Below are 23,612 nucleotides of genomic sequence, written 5' to 3'. Positions count from 1 at the left end.
CTGTAGGACCTGATGAAGGGCTTTTGCCCGAAACGTTGATTTTCCTGCTTCTCGGATGCTGACTGACCTGCTGTGCCTTTCCAGCACCACTCTGATCCAGAATCTGGTTTCCAGCATCTGCGGTCCTTGTTTATACCAACCTTCTCTGTAGGACACCCTGTTCTGAGAGCTGAGTGTGGCTCCCACTCTGATATCTTCGGTATCTCCGATTAATATTCTCCGTCAATCGGCAGATGTTTTCAGTTAGTGGGCTGTAAACTTTGGGAATCTTTCCACAAACCAGGACCACAACCACCTGATGAAGGAGTGTCACTCCGAAAGCTAGTGCTTCCAAATAAACCTGTTGGACTATAACCTGGTGCTGGGGGATTTGTATCTGTCCAACACTGGCACCTCCACATCAAACACAAACCAATGCACTTCTCTATCCATTAAGACTGTCCTAAAAATCTATATTATCTGGTTGTGTGTTTGAATATCGCCTTTTATTGTCACATTTTGTTTGACAATAGATGCTGTGAGATCCCACACTGCTCCATTTGTCTCTGAACCACAAGGTTCCAGGTTCAGGAGCTGCTCAAGCCTGGTGGCTATATCAATGCAGCGCTGAGTGAGTGCTGTGGCCGGTATTTGTTTCGAGTTGTTGTTGTGAAGCGCTCTGAGACTTCCAGTGTTTGTAAAGCGCTACATCAATGCAGGGCCTTGGTGCTTATCAGGCGCTATATGAAGGAAGAGGGTTGTTGCGGCGGGGGACAGGGTTGAGTCTGAGAGAGAATTAAAGAGACATCCGGCCGCGGCCTGGGCCTGGGCCTGGGCCTGGGGCCGGGGCGGGTCCGCGGGGCCTGGGCCTGGGGCCGGGGAGAGTCCGCGGGGCCTGGGCCTGGGGCCGGGGAGAGTCCGCGGGGCCTGGGGCCGGGGAGAGTCCGCGGGGCCTGGGCCCGGGCCCGGGGAGAGTCCGCGGGGCCTGGGGCCGGGGAGAGTCCGCGGGGCCTGGGGCCGGGGAGAGTCCGCGGGGCCTGGGCCTGGGCCTGGGGCCGGGGAGAGTCCGCGGGGCCTGGGGCCGGGGAGAGTCCGCGGGGCCTGGGGCCTGGGGCCGGGGAGAGTCCGCGGGGCCTGGGGCCGGGGAGAGTCCGCGGGGCCTGGGCCTGGGGCCGGGGAGAGTCCGCTGGGGCCGGGGCGGGTCCGCGGGGCCTGGGGCCTGGGGCCGGGGAGAGTCCGCGGGGCCTGGGCCTGGGGCCGGGGAGAGTCCGTGGGGCCTGGGGCCGGGGAGAGTCCGCGGGGCCTGGGGCCGGGGAGAGTCCGCGGGGCCTGGGCCTGGGGCCGGGGAGAGTCCGCGGGGCCTGGGGCCTGGGGCCTGGGGCCGGGGAGAGTCCGCGGGGCCTGGGCCTGGGGCCGGGGAGAGTCCGCTGGGGCCGGGGCGGGTCCGCGGGGCCTGGGGCCTGGGGCCGGGGCGGGTCCGCGGGGCCTGGGGCCGCGCTCAACCTCGCAGTGACTTCCCACCCGGACACCAGCGGCGCTGGGGATCCCCCTCATCCTTCTCCTCCTCCCCATTTCCCCCCTCTCCCTGTTCCCACCCCCCCTCCCTCCTCCTCCCTCCTCCCTCCTCCTCCCTTACTCTTTGTTTTCCCTGACCCTGCTCCTTATTTCCCCCTTCTGCCCCCTTCATCCCCTCCTGCCCCCTTTTCTCCATCCTTGCTCCCTTCTGTCATTTCCCTTTCCCCATCTTCCCCTGTTCCTCCCTTTGCCTTCTTGTTCCTTTCTAATTCTCTCTATCTTTAGTAGATTAAATTCCTGTGTGACTCCTTTTCCCTTTATTTTCAGGAATGGTCTCATGCTGAATGATGTCTGTGAGGTTTGCAGAACCAGATGTTGTCCTCACAGGGACCTGTCCAGGGATGTGTCCGGATCGAGAGAGGGATGAACGACAGAGACAGAAGAGACTTCATAAGTTTGAAATCCTGGAGGGAACTGTGAGAGACCGACTGCCGAGCGCTGACCCACGGAGAATAGTGAAGGAATATTCACGACCAGCAGCTGGAAAAGAACCTGCTCAACAATGCGAGCTCCGTCCAGCCAGTGTCCTCCTTAAAACTGTCCATTATCTGATCGATGAGATTGTCCCACGGCATGAGGAGCCCTGGGTGGAAGTTTACGATTACGTGTTTGACCGACTGCGTAGTGTGCGTCAAGACATGACCATCCAGAAGGTCAGTGGGCCTATCGCAGTGACCATTCTGGAGAAGAGTCTACGCTTTTTCCTCTGTGCCTCATACTGGTTGTGTGAGGAACCCATTCAGGTTTTTGATCCAAAAATGAATGATATTCATGTTCAGGAGTGTTTCAGTTTGCTACTTGCCAACTATTCTGCTGGGATTTATGAAAATGAAGCTGAATTTCAGGCTCTGGCCATTCTCTATAACCTGGGTAGGTGCAGCAGTTTAAACTAATTACTGACTTCTCTGTGTATCAGAATAAGGTTGCGAATACACTGGTGTAGGTTTGAGCTGGTTGTAGTGTCAGCTACAACCTTCCTGTCTTCTGCCCACTCCTTTCCCCTTGAATCTTGTTCTATCCATGTTCTTTGTTCTTCAGCAGCGTTCAAGCAACACCTGAATACATGAATAGGAAGAGAATGGAGAGATATGGATCCTGTAAGTGAGGACAGTTTTAGTATGGAAGGGCAAAATGTGTTGGTGCAGGCTTGGAGGGCCGAATGGCCTGTTCCTGTGCTGTATTGTTCTTTTGTCTATCAAAAATCAATCTAACTCTGCATTGAATAAGTTTAAAGAGCTAGCCTCCAGTGCCTTCTAGAAAAGAGAATTCCATAACCTTACCGACCCTCTGAAAGGAGAATGGTAGGGTTGTCTGAAAGTTTTTTTGTTGTGGAGACAATGACTAAGTCAGTAAGCTATATGATAAATCCTCCCTTTGTTGTGGCATCTTTGACAAGCTGATCGATAAATTATTGGGATTGCTGTCTGCAGAATGTAAATTAGAGTCGTTAATCCTGAAGTTAATGCTTACCTTGAGCTGATCTTTGACTTTCCAGAAATTTCTATTTGTAGCGCAGCTAGAATGAATGTGTTTGATTCTGCGAAGGCCTTTACCAATGTAAAGCGGGATTTTCAGAGCTATATTCTTGGGATCATCTGCTGCTTGATCTGTCAAATAGAACTGTGCTCATTGTTTGAAGAGTTGTATTTCAGTTAGGGGTTGGTTAGCTCAGTTGGCTGAATGGCTGGTTTGCAATGTGTAGTGATACCAATAGCACAGCTTCGATTTCCATGCTGGTTCAGAATCTCCCCCCACTTCTCAAATTCAGCCCTTGCCTGATGTATGGTGACCCTCAGGTTAAACCACCACCAGTCATCTCTCTAATGAGACAATGGTGACTTTTCCTTATACCTGCAGTTCACTAAAGGTGTCTTTAAATGCCTGTTCCCTTATGGAATTTTATTTATCCATGATTTTATATTTTAAAAACTTTGGACTGATGTTTTCAGCCAGTGTCAGTATATGTTGAAAAGGTCAGTGCAAGTTTCCTCTCTGTAGGGATTCTATGATTGTGTGAAACTGGTCCATCCTCACTGCAGCTGTTGTTCTGAGACACTGTCCCTTCTATTTTTGGCTGTGAGTGATAGGGAGGATCCCTAACCGCCTCTCTCTCCCCTGCTCCCGCCCCCCCGTGTCTCCGCTCAAAATAGAACTGCACCCTGGAGGAGAACTTCTTCAAGGTATGATTTGGAGATGGCGGTGTCGGACTGGGGTGTACAAATTTACAACTCACACAACACCAGGTTATATCCAACAGGTTTAATTGGAAGCAGTAGCTTTCGGAGTGCCGCTCCTTCATTAGGTAATTGTGGAGAATAAGATTGTAAGACACAGAATTTATAGCAAAACTACAGTGTGATGTAAGAGGATTCTGGGTAATCCAAGATGGAGGACGGGAAAAATTTCTGGCTGTAAGAGCTGCTCCTTTTTTTTGAGGTATTTTAGGTGTTGGAGGGGATTTCCTCGAATTCCAGGAGCAGCAATTACTGTTTTATATGCTATTGCATTGTTTTGGAACCTTGGGGGGAAAAAAAGTCAAAACAACAGCAGTTTAAAAGGGAGAAGAGCAGACAAAGGAAGCACATGGTGAGGTCAGTGCAGGAGAGAGAGAGAGAACCTGCGCGGTTACTGCCTTTGCTGTTTTTGAATTCATGTATGGAATGAGCTGTCAGTGGAAGTGGTGGAGGTGCAATATTTAAGAGGCATTTGGATGGGTATATGAATAGGAAGAGTTTGGAGGGATATGGGCCGGGTGCTGGCACGTGGGACTAGATTGGGTTGGGATATCTGGTCGGCATGGATGGTTTGGACCGAAGGGTCTGTTTCCATGCTGTACATCTCTATGACTCTATAACTGAAATGATACATTGAAAAATACCTTGATTGTTTGTTTGTTAAGTCTCTCATCTGTTAGAATGACCATGATAGTTTCACTTCTTTCATGTGTAAATCACAAAATGTTTTTTAAAGTTACATTCTCAGGTTAACTGTAACAATGGGTGTCAGCCAGACAATATGTTGAAGGTGTTGGCCCCCTTGTTCCCTGTCTGTGCCATAATGTTTAGACTGATTCTAATCTAAAAAGTGAGATAACAGAGTCTTACATAAATTCATGCAGTTTTTGAGCAAAGTACAATGTAACTCGGCAAGTACAAATTCAACCCACAAACATATATGTGTTCAAAGTCTGAGAGAAGATTTGTAGCTCGGGTGCTCGTTGTTGTGGTTCTGTTCACCGAGCTGGGAATTTGTGTTGCAGACGTTTTGTCCCCTGTCTAGGTGACATCCTCAGTGCTTGGGAGCCTCCTGTGAAGCGCTTCTGTGCTGTTTCCTCCGGCATTTATAGTGGCCTGTCTCTGCCGCTTCCGGTTGTCAGTTCCAGCTGTCCGCTGCAGTGGCTGATATATTGGGTCCAGGTCGATGTGTTTGTTGATTGAATCTGTGGATGAATGCCATGCCTCTAGGAATTCCCTGGCTGTTCTCTGTTTGGCTTGTCCTATAATAGTAGTGTTGTCTCAGTCTAATTCATGTTGCTTGTCATCTGCATGTGTAGCTACTAAGGATAGCTGGTCGTGTCATTTCGTGGCTAGTTGGTGTTCATGGATGCGGATTGTTAGCTGTCTTCCTGTTTGTCCTATGTAGTGTATTGTGCAGGCCTTGGTACACTACATTGGTTTTGCTCATGCTGGGTATCGGGTCCTTTGTTCTGGTGAGTTGTTATCTGAGAGTGGCTGTTGGTTTGTGTGCTGTTATGAGTCCTAGTGGTCGCAGTAGTCTGGCTGTCAGTTCGGAAATGCTCTTGATGTATGGTAGTGTGGCTAGTCCTTTGGGTTGCGGCAAGTCCTCATTCCATGAACTGAAAATGTGTTGCTGGAAAAGCGCAGCAGGTCAGGTAGCATCCAAGGAGCAGGAGAATCGACGTTTCGGGCATAAGCCCTTCTTCAGGAATGAGGAAAGTGTGTCCAGCAGGCTAAGATAAAAGGTAGGGAGGAGGGACTTGGGGGAGGGGTGTTGGAAATGCGATAGGTGAAAGGAGGTTAAGGTGAGGGTGATAGGCCAGAGTGGGGGTGTGGGTGGAGAGGTCAGGAAGAAGATTGCAGGTTAGGAAGGTGGTGCTGAGTTCGAGGGTTGGGACTGAGACAAGGTGGGGGGAGGGGAAATGAGGAAACTGGAGAAATCTGAGTTCATCCCTTGTGGTTGGAGGGTTCCTCGGCAGAAGATGAGGCGCTCTTCCTCCAGCCGTCGTGTTGCCATGGTCTGGCGATGGAGGAGTCCAAGGACCTGCATGTCCTTGGTGGAGTGGGAGGGGGAGTTGAAGTGTTCAGCCACGGGGTGGTTGGGTTGGTCGGTCCGGGTGTCCCAGAGGTGTTCTCTGAAACGTTCCGCAAGTAGACAGCCTGTCTCCCCAATGTAGAGGAGGCCACATCGGGTGCAGCGGATGCAGTAAATGATGTGTGTGGAGGTGCAGGTGAATTTGTGGTGGATATGGAAGGATCCCTTGGGGCCTTGGAGGGAAGTGAGGGGGGAGCTGTGGGCGCAAGTTTTGCATTTCTTGCGGTTGCAGGGGAAGGTGCTGGGAGTGGAGGTTGGGTTGGTGGGGGGTGTGGACCTGACGAGGGAGTCACGGAGGGAGTGGTCTTTTCGGAACGCTGATAGGGGAGGGGAGATAAATATATCCTTGGTGGTGGGGTCCGTTTGGAGGTGGCGGAAATGACGACGGATGATATGATGTATCTGTAGGTTGGTGGGGTGGTAGGTGAGGACCAGTGGGGTTCTGTCCTTGTGGCGATTGGAGGGGCGGGGCTCAAGGGTGGAGGAGCAGGAAGTGGAGGAGATACAACCGCAAGAAATGCAAAACTTGCGCCCACACCTCCCCCCTTACTTCCCTCCAAGGCCCCAAGGGATCCTTCCATATCCGCCACAAATTCACCTGCACCTCCACACACATCATTTACTGCATCCGCTGCACCCGATGTGGCCTCCTCTACACTGGGGAGACAGGCCGCCTACTTGCAGATCATTTCAGAGTACACCTCTGGGACACCCGGACCGACCAACCCAACCGCCCCATGGCTGAACACTTCAACTTCCCCTCCCACTCCACCAAGGACATGCAGGTCCTTGGACTCCTCCATCACCAGACCATGGCAACATGACGCCTGGAGGAAGAGCGCCTCATCTTCTGCCGAGGAACCCTCCAACCACAAGGGATGAACTCAGATTTCTCCAGTTTCCTCATTTCCCCTCCCCCCACCTTGTCTCAGTCCCAACCCTCGAACTCAGCACCACCTTCCTAACCTGCAATCTTCTTCCTGACCTCTCCACCCCCACCCCCACTCTGGCCTATCACCCTCACCTTAACCTCCTTTCACCTATCGCATTTCCAACGCCCCTCCCCCAAGTCCCTCCTCCCTACCTTTTATCTTAGTCTGCTGGACACATTTTCCTCATTCCTGAAGAAGGGCTTATGCCCGAAACGTTGATTCTCCTGCTCCTTGGATGCTGCCCGACCTGCTGCAACACATTTTCAGCTCTGATCTCCAGCATCTGCAGACCTCACTTTCTCCTTATTCCATGAACACCAACTAGCCACGAAACAACACGACCAGCTATCCTTAGTAGCCACACACATACAGATGACAAGCAACATGAGTTCGACTGGGACAACACTACTATTATAGGACAACCCAAACAGAGAACAGCCAGGGAATTCCTAGAAGTATGGCACTCATCCACAGATTCAATCAACAAATACATCGCCCTGGACCCAATATACCGGCCACTGCAACGGACAGCTGGAACTGACAACCGGAAGCGGCAGATTCAAACCGCTATAAATGGCGGAGGAAAGATCACAGAAGCGCTTCACAGGAGGCTCCCAAGCACTGAGGATGTCACCTAGACAGGGGACGAAACGTCTGCAACACAAATTCCCAGCTCGACGAACAGAACCACAACAACATGTATGTGTGCATGTGGGTTTTTGTGTGTGTGGGTGTGTGTGTGTCTGTGCGTCTGGAGTGGGTGTTTGTGAGAGTGTGTGTGTGCGCCTGGGGTGGGGGTGTGAGTGTCTGTGATTTGTGATTTACATATGAAAGAAGTGAAACTATCATGGTCATTCTAACAGATGGGAGACTCAACAAACAATCAAGGTATTTTTCAATGTATAGTTTCAGTTACATCACACTGTAAACTTTTGTTATAAATTCTGTGTCTTACAATTGTGTCCTCCACAACCATCTGATGAAGGAGCAGCACTCCAAAAGCTAGTGCTTCCAATTAAACTTGTTGGACTATAACTTGGTGTTGTATGATTTGTAACTTTGCACCCTTTTTATTTTTAATTGGGACAATCTTAGAAATTTTGTCTATCTTGAACAAATTTATAATCCAATCCAAAGAAATTATCTGTTTTTTGCTGGTCAATCCCATATCTATAAATCTGTATGGCCTAGTGGTATTGTCATTGCCTGGGTCTCTGAATTCATAGTCCAATGTTTTGGAGACCCCATGGGCGATGGTCAAATTTGCATTCAATAAAATCTGAAATTAATAGGCTAATGACAACCATGAAATAATTGGTGTCAAAACTCTTCTGGTTCAACATATCCATTTTTAAGGAAGAAAATCTACCATCCTTACCTGATCTGTCCTACATGTGGCTTCAGACCCACAACAATGTGCTGGACTATTTACTGGCCTCTGAAATGGCTTAGCAAACCATTCAGGTGTAGCAACCACTAAAAAGTCTCAAAAGGGGAATGAAACCAGATGGATGAATGTGATATCAATTAAAGCACTGGAAATAACATCAATCAGTCCTGTCAACCCTGCAATGTCCTCCTTACAATGTCTGGGGACTTAGGTCAAACTTGAGAGAGCTATATCATGGACCAGTCAAGCAACAGCCGACATAGTCATAATCTGAATCATACCTTACAGGCAATGTCCCAGACACCATCATCACCATCTCTGGATATGCCCTATCCCACCAGAAGGACAGATCCAACAGAGGTGGTGGTGGCGGCACAGTGATATACAGGAGGTGCCCTGGGAGTCCTCAATAATGACTCTGGACCCGTGAAGTCTCATGGCATAAGGTCAAACCCTCCTGCTGATCATCATATACCATCTTTCCTTGGCTGATGAATCAGTCTGCTGCTGATTGATGACCAATCAGAGGAAGCACTGAGGTTGTAAATTTGAGTGCCAAAGGACACAACTGCTAGAATGGCTCTCCAGCATTTGCTGAGGGAACCAAGAAAAAGGAAAGACATTCTTGACCTAGTCCTTACCAATTTGCCTACCACAGAGTATTTTTGCTCAACATTATTGCGAGGATGATTCAGGAGAAGAGTGAAAGTAATAGGGTGGTTATTATGGAGGACTTTAACTTTCCTGATATTGACTGGGAAAGCTATAGCTCGAGTTCGTGAGATGGGTCGGTGTTTGTCCAATGTGGGCAGGAGGGTTTCCTGACACAATATGTAGACAGGCCAACAAGAGGTGAGGCCATACTGGATTTGGTTCTGGGTAATGAACCAGGCCAGGTGTTAGAAATGGAGGTAGGTGAGCACTTTGGGGACAGTGAGCACAATTCGGTGACTTTTACTCGAGTGATGGAGAGGGATAAGTGTGCACTGCAGGGCAAGAGTTATAGCTGGGGGCAGGGAAATTATGATGTAGTGAGGCATGACTTAGGATGCGTGGCTTGGAAAAGTAGGCTTCAAGGCAAGGGCACAATTGATATGTGGAGCTTGTTCAAGGAGCAACTATTGAGTGTCCTTGATAAGTATGTACCTGTCAGGCAGGGAGGAAAGAGTCGTGTGAGGGAGCCGTGGTTTAATAAGGAATTGGAATCCCTTGTTAAAGGGAAGAGGGAGGCCTATGTAAACATGAGGCGTGAAGGTTCAATTGGGGCAATTGAGAGTTATAAGGTAGCCAGGAAGGATCTGGAGAGAGAGCTAAGAGCAGCAAGGAGGGGACATGAAAAGTCCTTAGTTGGTAGGATTAGGGAAAACCCAAAGGCTTTTTATAGGTATGTCAGGAATAAAAGAATGACTAGGGTAGGAATAGGTCCAGTCAAGGATAGTAGTGGGAAGTTGCGTGTGGAGGCTGAAGAGATTGGGGAGACACTGATTGAATATTTTTCGTCAGTATTCACTCAGGAACAGGACATTGTTGCCGATGTGAATATTGAGTCACAATTAATTAGAATGGACGGCTTTGAAGTATGTAGGGAAGAGGTGTTGGAAATTCTGGGAAGGGTGAAAATAGATAAGTCCCCTGGACCTGATGGCATTTATCCTAGGATTCTCTGGGAAGCAAGGGAGGAGATTACAGAGCCATTGGCCTTGATTTTTATGTCTTCGTTGTCTACAGGAATAGTGCCAGAAGGCTGGAGGATAGCAAATGTGGTTCCCTTGTTCAAGAAGGGGAGTAGGGATAACCCTAGTAACTATAGGCCGGTGAGTCTCACTTCTGTTGTGGGCAAAGTCTTAGAGAGAATTGTAAGGGATAGGATTTATGAACATCTGGATAGGAATAATGTGATCAAGGATAGTCAGCATGGTTTTGTGAAGGGCAGGTTGTGCCTCACAAACCTAATTGAGTTCTTTGAGAAGGTGACTAAGGAGGTGAACGAGGGTAAAGCGGTAGATGTGGTGTATATGGATTTTAGTAAGGCGTTTGATAAGGTTCCCCATGGTAGGCTACTGCAAAAAATACGGAGGTATGGCATTGAGGGTGAGTTGGAGGTTTGGATTAGGAATTGGCTGGCTGGAAGAAGACAGAGGGTAGTAGTTGATGGTAGTGCAGTTACTAGCAGTGTTCCACAAGGATCTGTTTTGGGACCATTGCTGTTTGTCATTTTTATAAATGACCTGGAGGAGGGGCTAGAAGGTTGGGTGAGCAAGTTTGCGGATGATACGAAAGTCGGTGGAGTTGTTGACAGTGAGGAAGGATGTGGCAGGTTACAGCGGGATATAGATAAGCTGCAGAGCTTGGCAGAAAGGTGGCAAATGGAATTCAATGTAGGTAAGTGTGAAGTGATTCACTTTGGTAAGAGTAACAAAAAGATGGGGTACTGGGCTAATGGTCGGATACTTGGTAGTGTGGATGAGCAGAGGGATCTTGGTGTCCATGTACACAGATCTCTGAAAGTTGCCACCCAGGTAAATAGTGCGGTGAAGAAGGCATATGGCGTACTGGCTTTTATTGGTAGAGGAATTGAGTTCCGGAGTCCTGAGGTCATGTTGCAGTTGTGTAAGACTCTGGTGCGGCCGCATCTGGAGTATTGTGTGCAGTTTTGGTCGCCATACTATAGGAAGGATGTGGAGGCACTGGAACGGGTGCAGAGGAGGTTTACCAGGATGTTGCCTGGTATGGTACGAAGATCGTATGAGGAAAGGCTGAGGCACTTGGGGCTTTTCTCATTGGAGAAAAGAAGGTTTAGGGGTGACTTGATAGAGGTGTACAAGATGATTAGGGGTTTAGATAGGGTTGACCATGAGAACCTTTTTCCACGTATGGAGTCAGCTATTACGAGGGGGCATCGCTTTAAATTAAGGGGTGGTAGGTATAGGACAGATGTTAGGGGTAGGTTCTTTACTCAGCGAGTCGTGAGTTCATGGAATGCCCTGCCAGTAGCAGTGGTGGACTCTCCCTCTTTATGGGCATTTAAACGGGCATTGGATAGACATATGGAGGATAGTGGGCTAGTGTAGGTTAGGTGGGCTTGGATCGGCGCAACTTCGAGGGCCAAAGGGCCTGTACTGCGCTGTATTTTTCTATGTTCTATTATCAGGAAGAGTGACCACTGCAAAGAGATCAAGTATTGTCAGGATGGCATGGTGGCTCAGTGGTTAGCACTGCTGCCTCCCAGCACCAGGGTCCCAGGTTTGATTCCAGCCTTGGATGACTGTGTGGAGTTTGCACATTCTCCCCGTGTCTGCATGGGTTTCCTCCGAGTGTTCCAGTTCAGTCCAAAGATGTGCAGGTCAGGTGAATTGGTTATGCTAAATTGCCCATCGTGTTCAGGGATGTGTTGGTTGGGTGATTAAATGTAGGGGAATGGGTCTGGGTGGGTTACTCTTTGGAGGGTCGAAGGGCTTGTTTCCATTCTATGATAACATTTTACAGAGACAATGTTGTGTGGTACTATCGCCATTCTTTACTATTCAAGACTGGGCACCCACTGGGGCATCAGAAACAACAAATTATATTTCCACCTGTAACCTCATGGCATGGCATATACCCCACTCTACCATTACTGTCAAACCAGAGATTTAATCATGAGGCCAGGAGGGCATACCAACTGCAGCACTAGGCAGACCCTAAAATAAGGTAAAAACAATGACTGCAGATGCTGAAAACCAAATACTGGATTAGTGGTGCTGGAAGAGCACAGCAGGTCGGGCAGCATCCATGGAGCAAGAGAATCGATGTTTTGGGCATAAGCCCTTCATCAGGAATGAGGCTAGTGGGCTTGGGTGCTGAGAGATAAATGGGAGGGAGTTGGGGTTGGGGTTGGGGGGAAGGTAGCTGAGAGAAAACCAGTTTCCTCATTTCCCTTCCCCCATATTATCCCAGTCCCAAGACTCCCAACTTGGCACCGCCCTCCTGACCTGTCCATCACCTTTCCCATCAATCTGCTTCACCCTCCTCTCCGACCTATCACCTTCTCCCCCACCTTCATCACATTCTAGCTACCTAACATCCCCCCCAAGCCCCCCTCCCATTTATTACTCAGCCCCCCCTCCCCACCCGACCCACAAGCCTCATTCCTGATGAAGGGCTTATGCCCAAAGTGTCGACTCTCCTGCTCCTCAGATGCTGCCCGACCTGCTGTGCTTTTCCAGCGCCACACTCTCGACTCTGATCTCCCGCACCTGCAATCCTCACTTTCTCCTCCTTTAAAGTAAGGGGTCAACCTGGTGAAGCTGCCAAACAGTTTCATGTCAAACAGTATAAGCAGCAAGTAATAACACCGAGCTAAGCAATCCCAAAACCAATGGATCAGATCTAAGCTCTACAGTTCTGCCACATCCAATCATGAATTGTGGTGGACACTGAAACAACTCATTGGAGGTCAAGACTTCACAAATATCCCCATCGTCAATGATAGAAGAACCCAGCATATCACAGGAAAAGATAAGGCTGATGCATTTGCTGCAATCTTCAGCCAGAACTGCTAAGTGGATAATCCATCTCAGCCTCCTCCAGTGGTTTCCAGCATTTCAGGTACTACTCTTCAGCCAATTCAATGCACTCCCTTTGATATCAAGAAATGATTGGAGGCACCAGATACTGATTAGGCTACAGACCTGGACAACATTATGGCAATAGTACCAAACAGTTGTGTACCAGAACTTGCTACTCCCCTAGCCAAGTAGTTTCAACACTAGCGTCTACCCAACAATGTGGAAAATTGCCCAGGTGTCCTGTATACAAAAAGCAGGACAAATCCAACCTGGCCAATTACTGCCCAATCAGTCATCTCTTGCTCCTCAGTGAAGTGATGGAAGGTGTCAGTAACAGAGCTATCAAGCAGCACCTGCTCAGCAATAACCTGCTCAGTGATGCCCAGTTTGGGTTCCACCAGGGCCCATCCGCTCCTGACCTCATCATAGCCTTGGTCTAAGCATGGACAAAAGAGCTGGATTCTAGAGGAGAGGGGAGAGGGACAGCTTATGACCTCAGGACCATGTTTGACTGTGATGTCAAGGAGCCTGAGCAAAGCTGGAATCAGTCAGAATCATGGGTCAATTAGGGGAAAACTCTCTGCTGATTAAAGTCATAACTGACACTTTGGAAATGATTGTGATGATTGGAGGTCATTCATCTCAGCTTCAGGACATCTCTGCAGGTGTTCCTCAATGTAGCCTCGGCCCAACCATCTTCAGCTGCTTCATCAATGACTTGTCCTTAATCATAAGGTCAGAACTGGGGATGATTGCACAATGTCCAGCATTAATCACGATTCCCCAGTTATTGAAACAGTTTATATTTAAATGCAACAAGAACTGGACAATATGTAGGCTTGGGTTGAAAAGTGGCAAGTAGCATTCATGAAGCACAAGGGCCAGGCACTGTTCATCTCCAGAGAAAGAGAATTGAACTATTCTGAATTCCCTACTATCAGTATTCTGGGGGTTACTTTTGATCAGAAACTGAACTGGACTCACCAGATAAATATTGTTACCGAAAGAGCAGGTCAGAAGCTGGGAATACTGTGCCGAGTAACCCCCAATAGTCAGAGGGAAATTGAGAAACAAACTTGTAAGGAGATCTCAGCTATCTGTAAGAATAATGGGTAGAGGATTTTAACTTTCCAAACATAGACTGAGACTGCCATAGTGTTAAAGTTTAGATGGAGAAGAATTTCTTAAGTGTGTACAAGACAATTTTCTGATTCAGTATGTGGATGTACCTACTAGAGAAGGTGCAAAACTTGACCTACTCTTGGGAAATAAGGCAGGGCAGGTGACTGAGGTGTCAGTGGGGGAGCACTTTGGGGCCAGTGACCATAATTCTATTCGTTTTAAAATAGTGATAGAAAAGGATAGACCAGATCTAAAAGCTGAAGTTCTAAATTGGAGAAAGGCCAATTTTGACGGTGTTAGGTAAGAACTTTTGAAAGCTGAGTGGAGGCAGATGTTCGCAGATAAAGGGACAGCTGGAAAATGGGAAGCCTTCAGAAATGAGATAACAAGAATCCAGAGAAAGTATATTCCTGTCAGGGTGAAAGGGAAGGCTGGTAGATATAGGGAATGCTGGATGACTAAAGAAATTGACAGTTTGGTTAAGAAAAAGAAGGAACCATATGTCAGGTATAGACAGGAGAGATCGAGTGAATCCTTAGAAGAGTATAAAGGAAGTAGGAGTATACTTAAGAGGGACATCAGGAGGGCAAAAAGGGGACATGAGATAGCTTTGGCAAATAGAATTAAGGAGAATCCAAAGGGGTTTTACAAATATATTAAGGACAAAAGGGTAACTAGGGAGAGAATAGGGCCCCTCAAAGATCAGCAAGGCGGCCTTTGTGTGGAGCCACAGAAAATGGGGGAGATACTAAATGAATATTTTGCATCAGTATTTACTGTGGAAAAGGATATGGAAGATATAGACTGTAGGGAAATAGATGGTGACATCTTGCAAAATATCCAGATTACAGAGGAGGAAGTGCTGGATGTCTTGAAACGGTTAAAAGTGGATAAATCCCCAAGACCTGGTCAGGTGTACCCGAGAACTCTGTGGGAAGCTAGAGAAGTGATTGCTGGGCCTCTTGCTGAGATATTTGTAACATCGATAGTCACAGGTGAGGTGCCGGAAGACTGGAGGTTGGCAAACGTGGTGCCACTGTTTAAGAAGGATGGTAAAGACAAGCCAGGGAACTATAGACCGGTGAGCCTGACCTCGGTGGTGGGCAAGTAGTTGGAGGGAATCCTGAGGGACAGGATATACATGTATTTGGAAAGGCAAGGACTGATTCGGGATAGTCAACATGGCTTTGTGCGTTAGAAATCATGTCTCACAAACTTGATTGAGTTTTTTGAAGAAGTAACAAAGAGGATTGATGAGGGCAGAGCAGTAGATGTGATCTATATGGACTTCAGTAAGGCGTTCGACAAGGTTCCCCATGGGAGACTGATTAGCAAGGTTCGATCTCATGGAATACAGGGAGAACGAGCCATTTGGATACAGAACTGGCTCTAAGGTAGAAGACAGAGGATGGTGGTGGAGGGTTGTTTGTCAGACTGGAGGCCTGTGACCAGTGGAGTGCCACAATGATCGGTGCTGGGCCCTCTACTTTTTGTCATTTACATAAACGATTTGGATGAGAGTGTAAGAGGTACAGTTAGTAGGTTTGCAGATGACACCAAAATTAGAGGTGTAGTGGACAGCGAAGAGGGTTACCTCAGATTACAACAGGATCTGGACCAGAAGGGCCAATGGGCTGAGAAGTGGCAGATGGAGTTTAATTCAGATAAATGCGAGATGCTGCATTTTGGGAAAGCAAATCTTAGCAGGACTTATACACTTAATAGTAAGGTCCTAGGGAGTGTTGCTGAACAGAGAGACCTTGGATTGCGGATTCATAGCTCCTTGAAAGTAGAGTCGCAGGTAGATAAGATAGTGAAGAAGACGTTTGGTATGCTTTCCTTTATTGGTCAGAGCATTGAATACGGGAGTTGGGAGGTCATGTTGCGGCTGTGCAGGACATTGGTTAGGCCACTGTTGGAATATTGCGTGCAAGTCTGGTCTCCTTCTTATTGGAAAGATGTTGTGAAACTTGAAAGAGTTCAGAAAAGATTTACAAGGGTGTTGCCAGGGTTGGAGGATTTGAGCTACAAGGAGAGGCTGAACAGGCTGGGGTTGTTTTCCCTGGAGCGTCGGAGGCTGAGGGGTGACCTTATAGAGGTTTACAAAATTGTGAGGGGCATGGATAGGATAAATAGACAAAGTCGTTTCCCTGGGGTGGGGGAGTCCAGAACTAGAGGGCATAGGTTTAGGATGAGAAGGGAAAGATATAAAAGAGACCTAAAGGGCAACTTTTTCACGCAGAGGGTGGTACATTTATGGAATGAGCTGCCAGAGGAAGTGATGGAGGCTGGTACAATTGCAACATTTAAGAGGCATTTGGATGGGTATATGAATAGGAAGGGTTTGGAGGGGTATGGGCCGGGTACTGGCAGGTGGGACTAGATTGGGTTGTGATATCTGGTCGGCATGGACAGGTTGGACTGAAGGGTCTATTTCCATGTTGTACATCTCTATGACTCTATGACCTCCTGACTCCCCAAAGCCTGCCCACTAGCTACAAGGCAAATGTCAGGAGTGGGATGGAATACTCCCCTTTTGCCTGGATGAGTGCAGCTCCAAAAACACTCCTGAAGCTTGACACCATCCAGGACAAAGCAGCTGCTTGATATGGCACCACATCCACAAGTATCTACTTCCTCTACCACCGACACTCAGTAGCAGTGTGTACCATCTACAAGACACACTACACCAAACATCCTTAGACAGCATCGTCCAAAGCTACAATTGCTTTAATCTAAAAGGACAAGAGCAGCAGATATGTGGGAATTTCACCCCCTGCAAGTTCCTCTCCAAGCCACTCACCATCCTGACTTGGAAATATATTGCTGTTCCTTCACTGTCACTGGGTCAAAATCCTGGAATTCCCTCCCAAAGAGTATTGTGGGTCAACCCACTGCAGGTGAACTGCAGCAGTTCAAGAAGGCAGCTCACCCCCAACTTCTCAAGGGGCAGCTAGGGACAGGCAATAAATATTGGGCACAGCCAGTGACGCCCACATCTCACAAATGAATTTAAAGTGTGTGCTCAGATGTTGCTATTTATTTGAATTTTCAGATTGCCAAAGCTGAGTGTTCATTCAGTTTGCAAATGTTTTCCAAATATTTGTGACCAAGATCTATTATGACAGACACATAGGTGACTGAGCTGGTATTAAAGTACATAAAGTCACACTTCAAATGATGAGTCAAAATGGAGATTGAGAACAGTATACCCTTAGATCACAGGATACCCCGTGTTGCGAGAGCTTAACTTTCAGTTTAAATGAGTTGAAGGAGCTTAACTCAGTGTTTCACTCCATGCTTTTCACCGTCCAGGTAATGTTTGATGGAGTTAGTGTCAAGGGAGTTTTACTTTCCATTTACATTTAGTTTAAAAGAGTACTGGAAGATTTACTCTGCATCAACCCTTTGTTGTACCTGTTCTGGGAGTGTTTGATGGGGACAGTGTCGAGGAAGCTTTACTATCACATCAAAAGAGTTGAGGATATCTGGTTGGCATGGACGAGTTGGACTGAAGGGTCTGTTTCCGTGCTGTACAACTCTAAGACTCTATCTATCGTCTTGGTAACCTCTTCAAAAAACTCAATTAAGAATGTGAGACACAACTTCCCATTCACAAAGCCATGTTGACTATCCCTGCCTTTCCAAATGCATGTTGATCCTGTGTCTCAGAATCCCCTGCAACAACTTCCCCATCACTGATGTCAGGCTCACTGGTCTGTCATTCCCTGGCTTTTTCTCACAGTCTTTTTAAAATAGTAGCACAACATTAGCCACCCTCCGATATCTCAGCTGTGGCTGTTCATGACACAAATATCTCTGCTTGGGGGTCCCACAATTTCTTCCCTAGCTTCCCATAATGTCCTGTATACACCTGACCAGAGTCCCAGGGATTTATCTACCTTTATACATTTTAAGACCTCCAGCACCTCCTCATCTGTAATGTGGACTCTTTTCAAGACATCACGATTTATTTTCCAGAGTTCCCTAGCTCCAATGCCTTTCTCCACCATAAATATTGATGCAAAAATATTCATTTTGTATCTCACTCATTTCCTGTTGTTCCATGCATAGATGTCCTTGTTGATCTTTAAAGGGTCATAGTCTCTCCCTAGCTACTCTTTTGCCCTTAATGTACTTGTAGATTCTCTTTTTGATTTCTCCCTAACATTACCTGCCAAAACTACCTCATATCTCCTTTTGCCCTCCTGATATCCATCTTAAGTGTACTCCTACACATCTTATACTCCTCAAGGGATTCACTTGATCCCAGCTGTATATATCTGACATCTGCCTCCTCTCTCTTGACCAGAACCTCAATATCTCTAGATATCCAGTGTTTCCTACTCCTGCCAGCCTTGCCCTTCACACTAACAGGAACACACTGGCCCTGAACTCTCGTTAACTCATTTTTGAAAGCCTCCCACTTGCCTGCCACCCCTTTACCTGCAGACAGCACTCCCCAGTCAGTTTTTGAAAGTTTGCTTCTTTATCTTTACATCAGTGAATTCCAATCACTGATACTTTATTAGTTTATTTGGAATGGCAAACAGTTTATCCTTTTCCTTGAAACTAAGTCGATATTCAACAAGTCTGCCAGTTCCTTATTTTCATTTGCAATATTCCTTACCACTTCTAATTATAAAAGGCTCACAGTACTCTTCACTGCATGTTTTAGCTTTTGTGTTAATCTCTCTGTCCCTTTGTAAGCTTGCCTCCATTTTCTGTTGTTTATATCATTCCCTGTGCTCAGATCCACACTATTCATTTCATTTTGCTTTAGTGTTGTGGTATCTCTCACGTTTTCTGTTTCCTATGGTTGTTTTATTTGGTAGCTGGAGCTTCTATTATGGGTATCAAATGTGACTGGATTCAGTTAAATCCCATGTCAGTTTTGGTGTTTGATGATCCCAATCTGTCCCATGTCTGTCTCCAGGTTCAGTGAAAGCTCTTCAACATGCCTTACTCCTGCCTCACCACATCCGAGATTCACCTGACATGAAGCTGGCATTTGGCATGAACCGAGCTTTCGCAGAGGGAAACTATGTGCGATGTCTGCGACGAGCTGGCAGTTTGTCCTTCCTGCAGAGCTGTGCAATTTATCGGCACATTCAGCAGTTCCGGCATCACCTGCTTCGGGTATTTAACCATGGTTACAGCAGCCGTAACTGTCGCTACCCTCTCCAGAGGCTGGCAAACCTACTGAGCATGGACAGTGTACCCTCAGCTGCTGAGCTTTGTCAGCGCCATAACCTGGAGGTGACAGGTACCTCCGTGTGCTTCCAGAAGAGCTGCTATAGAGATCTTGGTCCTGGGACACGGCAACGAGAACTGGGATTGGTCAGCAAAAAACAAGGAAGCAAGTCAAAGTCAAGCATCATTCATGGCGATTGAGTTAAACTGGACTGAACAGCAGGTGACAAGGGCAGCTCCTCTTGTACACTCTCAGCTTCTCAACTTTCAAACACCTTTGGCCACAGTGAACTAATCTAGGTGCAATCTGCCCAGCCACATTATTAGATAGTGTCCTATTGTCTGTTATGAAGGGATTAGTGTGGGCAGTGAATGAGCTTCTGGGAGTGCTTCATGGGAAGAGTGTCGAGGGAGCTTTATTCTGTGCCTGGCCCCATGCTGTTCCTGTCCTGGGAATGTTTGATGGAGACAATTGCATTTCCAGCATCAACATCCCCAGCAATAAATGCACACTAAAGGCAGTTGGAGTGTTTGGATTGTGTGATGTCGATTGACTGGGTCTTCCACTGGGCTTTTCGTTCTGCTGGAAAATGAACCCCTGCCATTCTGACTGTGAGATTAAATCCCAGTCCAGGAACCTTCCTCTTACCTTTCTTTGAATTTTCATTGTTTAATACATTTTGAATGTGATAAAATGAAATTATATTTTAAGGAGTGCTTTGATATAAAATTTATAAAATCAATATATCTGTGCTCTGACTATAGAATGGTTGACCTCTTACCTGTGACAGCCTGCTAGAAAGCTGGTACAGTAGAATTGAAAACACAAAATAAAGATGATCATTTTTACGAAATCTAAATTATCTTCAGAGGTTTGCCAAGTACTTTGCAGCAATGAAGTCACTGTTGTAATTTAGAAATTGCAACAGCAAATGTTCACACGATCAGACATCTCAAATAGCAGTTAAATAAATGACCAGATGATTGTTTTAGGGATGTTGATCATGCAATAAATATTAATCTTGACACTGGCAAGAAATTCCTCTCTGTTCTTTCAAATTGTTTCTGTTGCTGACTTTCAATGGGGAGATCTGAGGGGGCTTCGGTTTCACAGCACACAACGCCAGACCCCCTCACTGCTGGGGTGTCAGCTTGGATTATGGGCCTGAGTTCCTGGATTGGGACCTGAACCCACAAGCTGTTGATGCAGAGAAAGAGTGTTCTCTACTGAGTCACAGCTGACGGAGGAGAGATAATGCCACAATTGACCAGTGGGGAGCTGTATTGGAACTGTTTTGGTTTTAAAAAAAGAAACCTAAGCATGACAGACACTGATCATCTGAAACACGAAAAAATAGAAAATATAGCTGGCTGTCCACAGGAAATGTTGACTGTTCTGGTAAATAAATTTAGAGGTGAATTTTCCTGGCAGTTGTTCTTTTTAATCACTCCGTGCTGTCAGACCTGTTGAGAACTTCCAGTCAGTGTCTGTTTGTTTCGTTTGGCCATTTAGCGAGCTGCATCTGGACAGAGTGATGTGTACAAAAGCCTGTGGCCTGGAGGTTGCTGTGAGCTCAGGCACTTGGACAGACATGGCTCAGAGCAGTGAGTATGAAGAAGACAGGCTTCACATTTCGCCTGATGTTTCTGTCATTCTTAAGTATTGGCCCACTTTTTCAAAACAACAAGTTACAGATCACTGGATAGAAACACAAAGGATATTCCTCCAAAGGGACTCAGTTCCAGAATTCAATCAGTGAAGACAATTTATTGAGTTACCATTTTGTAAAGTTGGCTGGGAATCCCAGTGAAGCTATTAACAGAGACTCAGGGTCATGTCAGGAGGGCTTTTTCAACACAAAGTGTGAGTGGAAATCAAAAAGTCTGTCCTCCATAAAACAAATAGTTATTGTTAGGAAGCAGCAAAGGGACCTGAACTAGTAAACGGAGTTCAGGAAAAAAGCAGCCATGATATAGTTCAGTTGATGGAATGAATGGTCTCTTCCGAGATTTTGCTGAACAAGTTTCTTTTCACTTTTTATTTGCTTTATTTGAGTTTGCAGACTAATAGATGTGACATATTTCTTTCTGATTGTTAGTCGGGAACTGCTGTTTGATATCTAGATTTTTTTTGCAAGGAGTTTTGTTTGTTTTGGTCAGTTCCCATCACAACATGAACATCCAGCCTTGACTAGGGTTGCAGCGATTCCTGTGGCCACCAGTGGGTGGTACTGTCTCCCCAAGAAACAGAGACCAACTGCTAAGCCTACCAGAATTGCATGCTTTGTTTTAAATATCTATCGCCTTAAGTATGTCCCATGCTGTGAGGAACACGGCTTTTCAGAGGCAACCATGTTAATTTGTAGATGAAGTCTATTTAATATCTCCTGACTTGCTCTGTCGTGTCCCAAAGGTGACATTGACAGCAGCATACAGCTTGAGTCCACTAAGACAAAGTGGGAGTCAGGACCCCAAGTAGGCCTGGGAGCTCATGAGCAGCAATGGCTATGTGCCCCTGCTCCAGTCACTGTCAGGTTTTCCTCCCCCCCTTTATTGGTCTTCTCCCCAACCCACCCACCAACCACTCTCAAAGTTCTTTAAAGAGTCAAAGCAATTTTCAAGGCTGAGACTGGCTCACAGTGGAGTTGGTAAACAGTGCACTAAGGAGAGCTCTCAGCTTTAGCTCTGGCACCCTAAACCAATGTTCTTCTGCCTGGCCTCTTGTCTTCCATTCTCTGTGAATTGTAGCTCATCCAGAAGCTGCAACCTATTTTCATAACTTACACCAGACTCTAGTCACCTATCACCTGGGGTTCCCTGACCAACATTAGCTCCTTGTCCAGCAGTGCTTCCATTTAAAAAATATTGTCTTTGTTTTCAGTCGCTTTCTGGCTTCATCTCTTCCCTTGCATTGAGTTAGTCTGGTCCAGCCACTGCTGAAGTCTCTGTATTTGTCAGTTGTGATTCCTGCCCAGCTGCCGTTGACAACATGTTTCCAGCTCTTGAAAGCAAACTCTGGAATTCGCTTCCTAAACCTCTCCTTCAAAACCTTCCTCAAGACTGCCCTCTTTGGCCAAGCTTTCTTCACAACTATTGGAGCACATCATTCAAATGTATATGTAAATGCAATATTGTTGCAGGGAGACAGTGTGTCCTCTCTTATGGGTAAACAGGAACTGTACTCATGGGAATTTGTTAGAGTTCTATTTGTTAGTGCAATGATGTGCTTCTGTCTGAATGGAATCTTAACTTCACCCCGAACTCAACTGACCACAAGAACAAACATATTAAATCTCTGGGGTTTACCCCTGATTAATGCTTGATGCAATCCGATTTCTGTACCCCGATACTCACCTGAATAAACCTTAGTTCCCCAATTTATTTGTATTCCAGAGATTGAGGTGCAAATCACTGGAAAAGGGTGGGACGAATTGGAGAGTTCTGTCTTAAGAATGCAGGCATCATACAGTGAATGGCCTCATTCTGTTCTGTATTAGATATGCCTTAACTTAATTTTCATAAGGGTGTGCCTATTAGTCACTGAATGCATCAGAAGCATGAGGCAAAATGGTGGGATAATGTTAACTGGGGACTCTAATTCTGAAAGAGAACTCTCATACACTGTTGTAACAACATGTTTCATGGTCACTGTATAATTTATAACATATTAAGAGGTTTCTTTAACTGATTGCTTGCAAATAATCTTAATGTCAATGAGCAAGAATAAAGATTTTAAATTAAAAGTCTAGTCTTAAAATAATATTTCCTTTCCGATTGTGCTCAGTGTATTTGTTACAGAGACTCTGTTGGGCCGAGAGGGGATTATTCACAACCTCCCTCTCACCAGTTATTGAAGACATGTATGTACTGAACACACTCGCATCTCAGGAGAAAGTGAGGGCTGCGGATGCTGGAGATCAAAGTCAGAAAGTGTGGTGCTGGAAAAGCACAGCAGGTCAGGCAGCATCCGAGGAGCAGGAGAATCGAGCATGAGCTAGAGGCACCATGATGCTGCCTGACCGGCTGTGCTTTTCCAGCACCACACGTCTTGACACTCACATCTCAGGCAAACAGTCACTGCCCCTTGTATGTCTGTGGAACCTCCACAGTGGAATACACTGGGAATGACTGGTGAGAGGGGAAGGGAGGGGAGACGGAGGTGTTGGGGGGTGCTGAGGGGGTTGGGGGTTTGTTGGGAGTGGGGTGGCTGCAGTTTACCACAGGGTAAAGGATTTGGTGTCCCTCCCTGTCCTGTTCACATTCCAGCTAGGCCCCATCTTCTCAGACAAATCCAAAATGATGATCTCCCACATCACAGTCATGACTACACATCAAAAGGAACTTGGCTGCTGTAAAGCATTCTGGGATGTGGTTGTGGAAGATGCTTATAACAATGCATTTTTTTTGTTGTTTAATTCCTCTACTTGTATTTTAACACATGTTGGGGGCCCACAGTTATAAATTGATCTCACCATTTGTTGATAGTTGTGGTACTGGAAGAGTGTCAGAAGCTCAGTTATCCCCAGCCTGGAGAATACTCAC

The 23,612-nt window shown here is 46.7% G+C and overlaps 1 protein-coding gene across 2 annotated transcripts; it reads left to right on the top strand.

Annotated features, from left to right (window-relative positions):
- Window positions 1-523: 523 nt before the first annotated feature.
- Window positions 524-22,807, top strand: sac3d1 (SAC3 domain containing 1). 2 transcript variants are annotated; one of them, XM_072594470.1, is made up of 3 exons: window positions 524-610; window positions 1,822-2,424; window positions 18,814-22,807. In XM_072594470.1, the coding sequence occupies exons 2-3, from the start codon at window positions 1,839-1,841 to the stop codon at window positions 19,269-19,271; spliced, it is 1,044 nt and encodes a 347-aa protein (XP_072450571.1). In that variant the 5' UTR covers window positions 524-610; window positions 1,822-1,838; the 3' UTR covers window positions 19,272-22,807. The 2 variants fall into 2 exon arrangements, with proteins under 2 accessions (XP_072450571.1, XP_072450570.1); XM_072594469.1 differs by lacking the exon at window positions 524-610 and having other exon boundaries at window positions 1,582-2,424.
- The last annotated feature ends 805 nt before the right edge of the window (window positions 22,808-23,612 follow it).

This window comes from Chiloscyllium punctatum, chromosome 24, assembly GCF_047496795.1.
Source record: "Chiloscyllium punctatum isolate Juve2018m chromosome 24, sChiPun1.3, whole genome shotgun sequence".
Taxonomy (NCBI): domain Eukaryota; kingdom Metazoa; phylum Chordata; class Chondrichthyes; order Orectolobiformes; family Hemiscylliidae; genus Chiloscyllium; species Chiloscyllium punctatum.
This window is presented reverse-complemented; position numbering and strand designations above follow the sequence as displayed.